This window comes from Hypanus sabinus, chromosome 15, assembly GCF_030144855.1.
Source record: "Hypanus sabinus isolate sHypSab1 chromosome 15, sHypSab1.hap1, whole genome shotgun sequence".
Lineage (NCBI taxonomy): Eukaryota > Metazoa > Chordata > Chondrichthyes > Myliobatiformes > Dasyatidae > Hypanus > Hypanus sabinus.
Window position 1 is genome coordinate 35,413,678 of NC_082720.1, and position 12,383 is coordinate 35,426,060.

Consider the following 12,383-nt stretch of genomic DNA (forward strand, 5'->3'; position numbering starts at 1 on the left):
GAGTTGTCTCAAGTGAGCAGCAGACCCGATTAATTGCTGGCCCAATTAATGGGAATGCGCTGTATTACGTTGTTTGCTTAAAGTCTCTGCACCCATTTCAGGATTCAATTATTTAAAATCACAGAGGCTGCTAATTTCATGATACTAGCGCCCACCAAAGATGGAAAGTAATTCAAAATTTGGAAATGGATTAAAGATTAAATTCATTTACATGATGAGAGGCATTGATCGTGTGGATAGTCAGAGGCTTTTTCCCGGAGCTGAAATGGTTGCCACAAGAGGACACAGGTTTAAGGTGCTGGGGAGTTGGTACAGAGGAGATGTCAGGCCAGTTTTTTACTCAGAGTGGTGAGTGCGTGGAATGGGCTGCCAGCAAAGGTGGTAGAGGCAGATACGATAGGGTCTTTTAAGAAGCTTTTAGTAGCTTTAAGGAGCTTAGTAAAATAGAGGGCTATAGGTAAGCCTAATGATTTCTTAAGGTACGGACATATTCGGCACAACTTTGTGGGTGTAATGGCCTGTATTGTGCTGTAGGTTTTCTATGTTTCTACAATATTAGGAAGTAATCTTCAATTCTCATGTTGCCTTAAGAAATTTTTGATACTAGTTCTCCAAAAAAATTCCAAATTCCTTTTCTATAGTTCACTGCTGTCCACAAAAGGAAGAACTATGCAGTTTAAAATTATACTAAATTTGTGTGGTTATTTCTTTTTATAGTTCATTGGGACGTATTTTGGGTTTTGATTTTCATATATAAATGGGTTAATTTGCAGAACACAGCATAACCACCTACTTTCAAGCTAGTGGACCGGTATTCAGTGTTTGAAATTACAAAGTTTTGGAGCTGGTCAGAAACAATTGGTCATTGTTACAGTGGATCTCATTTTATCACAGATAGACTGCATATTAATTGATACAGAAAAGAATTTGGACATTTAACTCCTGATGAAGGGTTTCGGCCCGAAACGTCATTATTACCTCCTCCCATAGTTGCTGTCTGGCCTGCTGAGTTCTGCCGGCATTTTGTGTTTTTTTCTGTTTACTGTTCCATTAGTTCTGCATTTGATCTTGAACCTGGCTGCTGAGGCTGTGAAGTAGGTCACAAACGGTGACCTACTATTCTTTGGGAGCAGATCTCGTGCCCCATCTTTGGCCCAGATAACAGCTTTCTGGGTTAAAGGACTTTGAACTAGTTACAGATTCTGAAAGTGGAACCACAGAGCAACGAGTGATTGATGTAACTTTGGGAACTGTATTGGGGTGGGTGTTGGTGGCATGCTGGATCATCTCACAGGAACCATTTGGACCCAGGCTGACTCCGTAGAACATGTCCTTCAAGGCTAGCAGGCATTTAAATATCAATGATATTCTTTTGTCAAATTTAGAAAAGTAAAAATAATTAAGACATATTTTATTTAAAAAAAAAAGCAGTTTTCCTCCTAATCTCCAAGTCAGAAACCCCCAGGGTCTGTTTCACCCTGGATCTGGCTAACAAAAGATTGCCATTTCCCAGAGTTTGCCTTTTGGCTTTGCCATTGGACCCCTGGTGGATCAGGTCAATGATGCGTACGCCCTGGTGAGGGGATGAAGGCGGTGTTGGTGTGGTGTACACCTTGGTGTTGCTTTAACCATATATAAAAACATATAACAATTACAGCACGGAAACAGGCCATCTCGGCCCTTCTAGTCCGTGCCAAATGCTTACTCTCACCTAGTCCCACCAACCTGCACTCAGCCCATAACGCTTCGTTCCTTTTCTGTCCATATACCTATCCAAATTTACTTTAACTGACGATATCAAACCTGCCTCTACCACTTCTACTGGAAGCTCGTTCTACACAGCTACCACTCTCTGGGTAAAGAAATTCCCCCTCGTGTTACCCCTAAACTTTTGCCCCTTAACTCTCAACTCATTCTCTTGTTTGAAGCTCCCCTACTCTCAATGGAAAAAGCCTATCCACGTCAACTCTATCTATCCCCCCCATAATTTTAAATACCTCTGTCAAGTCCCCCCTCAACCTTCTACGCTCCAAAGAATAAAGAACTAATTTGTTCAACCTTTCTCTGTAACTTAGGTGCTGAAACCCAGGTAACATTCTAGTAAGTCTCCTGTGTACTCTCCCTATTTCGTTGACACCTTTCCTATAATTTGGCGACCAGAACTGTACACAATACTCCAAATTTGGCCTCACTCTTATACAATTTTAACATTACACCCCAACTCCTATACTCAGTGCTCTGATTTATAAAGGCCAGCATACCAAAAGCTTTCTTCACCGCCCTATCCACATGAGATTCCACCTTCAGGGAACTATGCACCATTATTCCTAGATCACTCTGTTCTACAGCATTCCTCAATGCCCTACCATTTACCATGTATGTCCAATATTGATTAGTCCTACCAGAATATAGTACCTCACACTTATCAGCATTAAACTCCATCTGCCATCTTTCAGCCCGCTCTTCTAACTGGCCTAAATCTCTCTGCAAGCTTTAAAAACCTACTTCATTATCCACAACGCCACCTATCTTAGTATCATCTGCATACTTAGGAATCCAATTTACCACCCCATCATCCAGATCATTAATGTATATGACAAATAACATTGGACCTAGTACAGATCCCTGAGGCACACCACTAGTCACCGGCCTCCAACCTGACAAACAGTTAGCCACCACTGCTCTCCCTCCTGCCGTCTGGGGAAAGGCTCCAAAGCATTTGGGCTCTCATGACCAGTCTATGTAACAGTTTCTTCCCCCAAGCTATCAGACTCCTCAATACCTGAAGCCTGGACTGACACCTTGCCCTGTTGTCCTGTATTATTCATTGTAATGCCTGCACTGTTTTTGTACACTTTATGCAGTCCAGTGTAGGTCTGTAGTCTAGTGTAGCTTTCTCTGTTGTTTTTTTTTACATAGATCAGTCTAGTTTTTGTACTGTCATGTAACACCATGGTCCTGAAAAACATTGTCTCGTTTTTACTGCGCACTGTACCAGCAGTTATGGTTGAAATGACAATAAAATGGACTTACTTGATTTGACTCTCTGGCATCTCCCATCCAGCCACTGTTGTATCCATTTTACTACTTCAATATTAATACCTAATGATTGAACCTTCCTAACTAACCTTCCGTGTGGAACCTTGTCAAAGGCCTTACTGAAGTCCATATAGACAACATCCCCTGCTTTACCCTTGTCAACTTTCCTAGTAACCTCTTCAAAAAATTCAATAAGATTTGTCAAACATTTGTCAAAGCTTTGTCGGAAGGAAATTAAAAGTTTAGTCTTGAAATTCTCAGTTGTTCTGGAGGTATTGTGTTCTTTTGAATCTTGTAGTAGATTACTAATTTTAAAATCTTTCTCAGTTGTTGGACTGGACATCCAGGATGAAATGGGAAGACATGAAGTTGGCCATATTGATAATTCCATGAAATTACCTCTAAATAATGGCCAAGGCTGCAGATTTGAAGGACAGTTTAGCATTAATAAGGTAAGTTCAAAGAAGGCCAAGGTCTTCAAAATATTTTCTATTGAAATTTGAAAGGTGAAATATAAAGTTAGTGTTGAGGTAGAGGAAGAAGCCAGAAAGGCAAACAGTATGTTGACATACTGTTAGTATGTTTTAGAGCAAAAGATTTGGAGTTAGGGAAACTAGGGCAATCTTGCTACAACCTTGCGATGTGTGAAGAAGATCTCATCTGAAGTATGTTTACATCTTTGGAAAACACTTTCCTTAAGGAGGTAAAATGCTTTCATTTGTTTGGTTGATTCAAGATTTATTGGATTGATTCCTGAGACAAAGTGGCATTGTTATGATGAGAGTTTGTGCAGATTAGGTCCATTTGAAATGTAACCGATTTTTGATCCGTGGAGAAATCTGGTAATCTGATCAAGAGGAAAGAAAGTAGGGCAAAGCCTAAATTTTGATTCTTATTGAATGGCAGGTTTGGCTCTGAATGAGATGTTGCTTGTTCCTATTTCTATGTTTCATGTAGTTGTATGTTGAAAATTTTTCTGATTATGATCAGATGATCCAGCAACTTGAAACATTAGTTAAGCTTGTGATGTATCTTTCTTTGCGCTTGAGTTTGGTTTAGGGAAGTATCTTGTGGTCACAGCGCACAGGGCTGGGCATTTCTTTAGTCACAGCTAGTCTTGCACCCAGATTGCTGAACGATGGGACTTGCTGACATGAAAAGAATGAGAGTTTTAATCAGTAGGTGATGTTTTTATATTGGCTCAAGAACCTTGTCTTGGATCTGGGACTGCCTACTTGAGTGGCTATGCAATGACATTGCATTGATACAGTTGTACTGGCTTAAAGTGTGTGTGCGCATGTTTTTATCAAACTTTCCTTTCTCTTACTGGTATGTCATAGAGAGATACAGTATTGAACGAGGCCCTTCGGCCCACTGAGTCTGCACCAACCATCAGCCACTCATTTAAACTACTCTGAAATTAATCTCAGTTTTATTCTCACATTCCCATCAGCTCCACCAGGTTCTTCCTCTTACCTATGGGGGCAATTTACACTGGCCAATTAATCCACCCATCTTCAGGATGTGGTTTTGGAAGATTCTGAAAAAAAAGAGGTCAATGTACTAATGAACTGACCAGTGTATATCAGTTAAATTAACTAATAATTCATTATGATTTAAGTTGTTTTCATAGATCTTTTTATTACCCACAGGGCAAGCTTACTTAAGGTAAGCCTGTTTTAGTTGATTACATCTATATTTAATTAATAGAATTGCCAGCTTTCCACCCTCATACATATCAAGAATGAAAAACACAATTAGTTTCTTTAACACTTCCTAACTTTACTAAGACTTGGAAGATTTCCATCGTACGTTCAAAATGTATTTTGAGTATAATGTTCTGACAAGACCCAAAGCAGGAACTCTCTAGCTCAGAAGATGAAAAGTCAGTAATTTTTGAAGAATTCTCCACGACACACTACAGTTAAAGCAAATTGTATAATAATGGTCTGAGTTGAGTTTGAACTATTGGCATAAGGGAGCGGCCAAAGTATCTAATGAATTGGGCAGGATCCATGGAGAGAGATGTGAGGTCAGTGTTTCAGACTGAGGCCCTTTATCCAGACTGGAAAGAAAGGAATGGAGCAAGGGCTGATACTAGGTGGAACAAGGGGGAATGGCATTCATCTTCCAACTTCTTGCATCATACCCATCCCCTCTCCCCTGCCTGTTGCCCTCCTCACCTGGGTCCACCAGTCACCCACCAGCTCCTGCTCCACCACTTCCTCGCACCTTTTTATTCTGCCTCTCTCTCCTCTTTCTTTTAGTTTAGAGAAACTTCAGATTTCCAGTCTCTGTAAACATGGGTATAGAGATTACTTGTGGTAAATTATTTTTGAATTGCTTTGAAAGTAAGGTCAAAGAAGTTACTGAATGATTTTAACATTAGATCTGTATATTATGCAAAGTTTGTTGAAATTAATCGAAGAAAAGATAAGTTGACCAGCTTGTTCTTGCAGTTAGCAAAAAAAAATAAAAGGGCTACATAATAATAAAAGTTATTCACACATAAAAGCAGAATATTTTGTTATTGTAATCTCCCTTATGCTCTAAGTTGTTATGTTTCACTCATTCCTTCAGTTTATTAGAGAACTTAATTGATTTATAAAATATATCTTTTTTTTGTAATTCAAATTTTTATTATTATTTATTCTTATTTTACAAAGCAGCACAGCGTATCATAGAGCAGATACAGTTCAGCATATTTACACAGCCATCCCATGACAGGAAAACATATAAAACTAAGAAACAGAAAAAAACTTCTAACTTAAGTTTAAATTAACATACAACCAATATTGATCCCACGCGTCTTGCACTTCTCCCTCACGTTAATTCTTCCCAACATGTGTTCATATGATGAAATCTTAACCATTTCCTCAGTCCATTCCCTCATAGTCGGACATGTTTTTTCCAGTTTTGCAATATAATTCTTGCAGCTGTGATGAGACCCACCTTTAAAATAGTGAATTTGTCATTGTTTACATTAGCTATCATTGTCCTGTCACCCAGGAGACAAAGGCGTGGGCACAAGGGCAGTGTAGGATCTGACCAATTCCCCAACAAATCAAGAACTTTACACCAAAATGGACGAACCATGGAACACTCCCAAATCATGTGAAAATATGTGCCCACCTCATTTTTACATTTCCAACATAAATGATTATCAACAATCCCCATTTTGTAGAGTCTAGTTAGTGTCCAATAATATCTGTGTACTATCTTACACTGAATAAATTTCCCTCTCGCTTCCCTAATATGTCTACCCACATTTGATAAAATATTTGACCACTCATTATCTTCAATATCGCTTCCAAGATCCTTCTTCCATACTGCTTTGAGATTGTTACATGGTTCACCCACAGAGTGCTTGAACGTTTTATAAAACACTGATGCTCTATGAATTTCCTGTGGTAATGTAAAGTATTCAGTTAAAGGGTTACTTTGTGGGCCACCATTCTTGAATATGCTACTAACGCAATGTCTTATTTGTAAATACTTCCAGAAATTCCCTTTATCTACAAAGTTATGTTTCCTCTGCAAATCAACATACGACATAAAAATCCCATTCTGATAGAGATCACCTACTGTATTTACACCTTTAATCTTCCATTCTTTCCAGTACACCATTCTTTAATGTATTTTTTTTGTTATGGAAAATACTACGTGAAAGTAAAATAAAATCACAATTTAAACTGGAACAAAAGATTTGGATTGAATGTTCAGAAGTATGACTCGTTATGTAAGATAGTGAGGTAAGGCATTTTTGCTCAGTATGGTTACCAGTTTGACTCAGCTGTGACTCATTGTATCAGGATTCCCGTATTTCATTTGAAATTGTCTGTTTTACAAATGCCATTCCAACTACTGATACTGCAAAACGTACCTTTATTTCTTTAATCACTTCATTGTGACTTGTTTTTGTTTTGTAAAGGAAGTTGACTCATAGGTTTTAAAATCCTTTATTGCTGCTTTAAAATCGTATCTGTTGTTTTGACCAAGTCAAAGAATTATGTAAAGGTCTTCAATTTTCAAATCACATTTAAGTGGATTATAAAGTTGCTTATTGTTAGGGAGTGGCAATTTCTGGTCAATGTTATTTTGAGATGTACTTGAATAGGTAACGTTTGCCGGTAAATATAGAGCTGTGATTGCAACAAATAATGGTGAAAAATACAATGCCATAATCTCACCATTACAATAGTAAACCTAAACAGTAATAGGGCCTTTTATCCAATCAAACCTATTGGATACAATAGGGTCTTTTAAGTGACTCCTGGATAGGTACATGGAGCTTAGAAAAATAGAGGGCTACGTGTAACCCGAGGTGATTGTGGGCCAAAGGGCTTGTATTGTGCTGTAGGTTTTCTATGTTTCTAATAAATATTGTAGCCAAATTGCAGTTAAGAGCAACATAATTGTAGAAAATAATACTGAAGTATTACTGACCACAATAATTTTCAGAATTTAGTAGGCCTATTCATTTCTCTGAGGGGGAATAATCTACTTAAACAACATAACTTCTGAAATTCGGAAGAATGGGAGGGGATCTTATAGAAACGTACAAAATTTTGAAAGGGATAGATAAGCTAGAAGTAGGAAAGTTGTTTCCATTAGTGGGTGAGACTAGAACTAGGGGACATTGCCTCAAGACTCAGGGGAGAAGATTCAGAACGGAGATGAGGAGAAACTGTTTTTCCCAGAGAGTGCTGAATCTGTGGAATTCTCTGCCCAGGGAAGCAATTGAGGCATCTTCACTAAATATATTTAAGAAACAGTTAGATAGGTTTTTACATAGTAGGGGAATTAAGGGTTACGGGGGAAAAGGCAGATAGATGGAGCTGAGTTTACGGACAGATCAGCCACGATCTTATTGAATGGTGGGGCAGGCTCAATGGGCCGGATGGCCAACTCCTGTTCCTATTTCTTATGTTCTTATATATAACTTAAACAACATAGAAGATAATACATTTATTGAAATTGTTTATGATGTTGATTTATGGATTCTGCTGCAAACCAGCTATTGAGTTCTGCCAGCTGTCGGCCATCATTCTTCAGTGAGATTTGTTCAGAGGGAAAACGGGCTGATACTGATTGGGTGAGGGGAGGCGATGATTGCAGGACATTCCTTAATCATTGCTTTATTAGACATGATGATTGTGGACCAATGACTTCAAGAGAGAAAGATGGGAAACATTAAAATATGGACTCCATTATGAACACTAGCACAAATAAGTCAGGCTGGTTAATTCTCTCCATATATGGAAACAAAGAATAACATTGAGCTGTCTCACTCTAAAAGTCTTGATGTGTGAATATGATTCAGTTTGTTCTCATCTGGAGCCTAAACACAACTGCCCCTTTGAGATGTTTCAGATGCCAGGTTGGAATAAGTCATTTCCCTAGAGCCCTGAAATTTTATGGGCAATGGCTAGTGTTGTCTATTGACACTGACTGTGAATTTGTTGTCGGTAACATTATTTGAAATTTAGTGTAACATTTTTCCTTGTGTTAAGCATTTCCTATTTCATCAAAGATTCTAAATCGCTGTATGTGGAATTCTAGAGTTATTATTTGTTTACATTGATATAAATTTATTTACTAGGTACCAGGAAACTTCCATGTATCCACACACAGTGCTACAGCACAACCAGATAATCCAGATATGACTCATGTAATTAACAAATTGACATTTGGAGAAATAATAGAGGTAAGCGCACTTTTTATATAGTATGACTGAGTTTTTAAAAAAACCCTGTTCAACTAGCAAACAAGAGTTATATCTCTGTCAGATATCCATCAGCCAAGTGTGAATATAGTATCGATATTTTTGTCTGCTGAATATTTTATTAATCTTTGGAACCTGTTTCTGACTGAACAGACCAGTTTTGTAGGGTGTCAGTGCAGGTGAGTAAAGGTTCCAATGGTTATAAGTTTTTTGTGAAGGTAAACATTTATTATTAAAGGAATTGATGGTGGACTTCAGGAAGGAGAAGTTAGGAGAAAACTCATTGAGGGGCCAGCAGAGGAAAGGGTGAGGAGCTTCAAGTTCCAGGGTATCAACATCTCAGAGGATCTACTCTGGGCCCATGTTATGGGTGTTTTCACAGAGAGGTATGTCAGCAGCAATACTTCATTAGGAATTTGAGGAGATTTGGTAGCTGACCAAAACCAATTTCTACAGATGTACCATTCCCCACCATTAAGGAAGGTGACACCCATGATTTAGTATCCTCATTATCCGGGACATACCCTCTTCTCATTTCTACCATCAGGGAGGAGGTACAGGAGCCTGAAGACCCACACTTCTCCTCTGCCATCCACGGACCGATAAGCACCACCACGCTATTCCACTTCACATTATTTATTTTTAGCGTAACTTGTAGTAATTTGTTATGCCTATTCTGTACTGCTGCCACAAAGCAACACATTTCATGACTTGTAACAGTAACTGTAATTCTGATTAAGTTCATTTTGTACAACTTCCTTTTGTCTCTTCTAGGGACAAGCTTATATGGAGGTGCCTAGCATTTTATGTGTTGGATGCCCACATTTCAAGCTCTGTCTTTCCACCCCTCTTCTAAAATAATATACTGCTTGAGAAATGGCCTGATTCAGACACGTTCCCTATGTTCCTGAGTCTGGTCTTGATTTTGATGATTCTATGCATTTTCACATTTCCTTCTGAATCTGTTCTGTTAAAAAGTGATCAAATGAGAAGCATTTTGCCATGTTCATAGCCCCTCACCTGCACATCCAAGTAGTTTTCAATTTGATCAGGGTTTCTTCTTTTTATTATTTCAGGCAGTAAGTTCCATTTCAATGCATTACTCTTAACGAGTGACATACTATCAGAGGATCAGTTTAGAGGAGTTATTAAGTTGATATGGTATTGTCTGGGATGCTCCTTTGGCCCAATGACAAAGACCGTGCAGTTTTACCCGAGGCCAAAAAAGCATTTCTCTTGATGTCCCATGCGATGTTCACCTGGATGGTCATTATTGTAGTGCAACACACGCAAAATGCTGGAAAAACTCGGCATGTTGGACAACTTTGATGTAAATGAATAAACAGTTGATGTTTCAGGACAAGATCCTTCATCAGTACAGTAATGTAAGGAGGAAGAAGGTGGGGGAAGGGGGAGGAGTTCAAGCAAAAAGGTGATAGGTGAAGCCAGGTGAGTGAGGGAGGGGGAACAGAGTAAGAAGCTGGGAGGTGATAGGTGGAAAAGGAAATTGGCTGGAGAAGAAGGAATCTGATAGGAGAGGAGAGTAGACCATGGAGAAGGGGAAGGAGGAGGGGTACCTGAGGGAGTAGTCAGGTGAACAGAAGAGAAGAGGTAATAGGAAGGTGGGGGCAGAAATTGTTGCTCATGCCATCAGGTTGGGGGCTACCTAGACAGATTATGAGATGTTGCTCCTCCAACCTGAATGTGGCCTCATTGTGGCAGTAGAGCAGGCCATGGACCCGGTATGTTGGAATGGAATGGGGATTGGGATTAAAATAATTAGCTACCAGGATAGCCGGCCTTTGTGGATGGAGCAAAGGTCCCCTAATCTATGCCGGACTCACCAATGTAGAGGAGGCCATATTGGGAGCATAGGATACAGGAGATGACCCCAACAGACTCACAGGTGAAGTGCTGCCTCACTTGAAGGACTTTTTGGGGCCCTGAATGGAGGTGAGAAAGGAGGTGAATGATCAGGCATCGCACTTCTTCTGCTTGCTGAGATAAATACCAGGAGGGAAATTATAGCGAAGGGATGTGGAGAAGGGAATCGTGGAGGGAGCATTCCCTGCAGAAAGCGGAGTGTGGTGGGGTGATAAAGGCGTATTTGGTAGTAGGATCCAGTTGAAGATGACGAATGTTGTGATGTACTGGTTATGATGTGCTTCACGTAGTGGCTATCTTCTGGAATTTGACTCTAGAGTTCATGTCTAAAAATAACCTGGTGACCGTGAATAAGAATAAATTTCCACAGATTTACCTCAGAATTTGAATCTAAGTGCCACTGAATCACATCATCAGGTCATAGAGTCCAAAAATTTATAGCACAGAAGGCCATTTGGCCCATCATGTCCATGCAATCTAGAAATCTGATGTTCCAATATGAGGTCAATAGCCTTTCAAATACACATTGAAGCAATTTGAAGTGTTATGTTTTTTTATTGCTCTGTCTTTCCATGCAATGTGAACCAGATATCTGTCATTTTCTGGATGAAAACAGATCCATTTGCTATTTAATCCTTCGGTCATTTATTTTAAATTTATGCCTCCTGGTTTATGACTCTTTGCTCAGGGGATTAGATCATTACTATTTACACTGTTCCCTCATAACTTTACACATCAATTAAGTCTCCTTGTAGCCTTTTGCTTGTAACCAAAGAAAGCAACCCCAGCCAATCCAATCTTTTAAAATAAAATGACATGTTTCTGGTAACATCGTTGTAAATTTCCTGCACGCTGCTGCACAGTTACATTTTTCCTAATGACCAGAATTGCAGGCATTCCTTGCTGTAACTAGTTTTTATACAATTCCAGCAAAATCTCCTTACTTTTATGTCTAAAGTCATGCCAATAGCAGGGAGGCATCCATTATGCTTTTTTTTAACCCACTTTATTGGTCTATCCTGTTCACTTTAAAGATCTGTAGACATATGTACATAACAGGACCCCATTCTTCCATTTGTATTCCTCTTTTTCCTTGTTGCACCTTCTCAAGTGCATTACCTCAAGCGTTCTTTGAGTTTCATTTATCAAATTCCAGCCTAACAGACTAGACCATTGCTATCTTCCAACAATATAAAGTTTTCTTCCTCACTATTCACCATGCAGTCAATTGTTGTGCCGTTAGCAGGCTTGTTCATCATACAAACAGGAGAGGGCCAACAATAGAGCCAGTGGGATTCCCTTTCTGTCACAAAAACACTCATAAACCATTACCCTTCGGTTCCTGCCATTGTACAGGTACTGGGTCCACTTTGCTATTCTATCTAGGATCTCATGGCATTTAAATCTTCTTTGGCCAACATGCCATAGAGTAGAGGTCGCCAACCCGTTGATCGCAATCGACTGGTCGATCTTTGAGACTTTCCCAGTAGATCCCAAAAAAAAAGAAAAATAAATACACAAATACTGTTGAGAGATTGTTTCCAGGTTGCAGGGTTTTAGTTCCGTTCTTTCTGCCCAGTGCGCATGCGCATAGTTCCCCCCGCACTACACAGTGTACGTCAGTGGTCCCTAACCACCGGGCCACGAGGAAACAATGTAAGTCAGTTGCACCTTTCCTCACTCACTGTCACACCCACTGTTGAACTTGAACCCACACGAGGTCATCAGTCGCCTA

General features: G+C 39.4%; 1 protein-coding gene across 2 annotated transcripts in view; it reads left to right on the top strand.

Annotated features, from left to right (window-relative positions):
• The window catches only part of ergic1 (endoplasmic reticulum-golgi intermediate compartment 1), an 83,334-nt gene that overhangs the window by 57,018 nt on the left and 13,933 nt on the right, over positions 1-12,383 (top strand). For both annotated transcript variants that reach the window (XM_059990204.1, XM_059990203.1), the window contains exons 5-6: positions 3,367-3,491; positions 8,642-8,746. In XM_059990204.1, the coding sequence (XP_059846187.1) occupies positions 3,367-3,491; positions 8,642-8,746 (230 nt within the window). The remainder of the gene's footprint in view (positions 1-3,366; positions 3,492-8,641; positions 8,747-12,383) is intronic.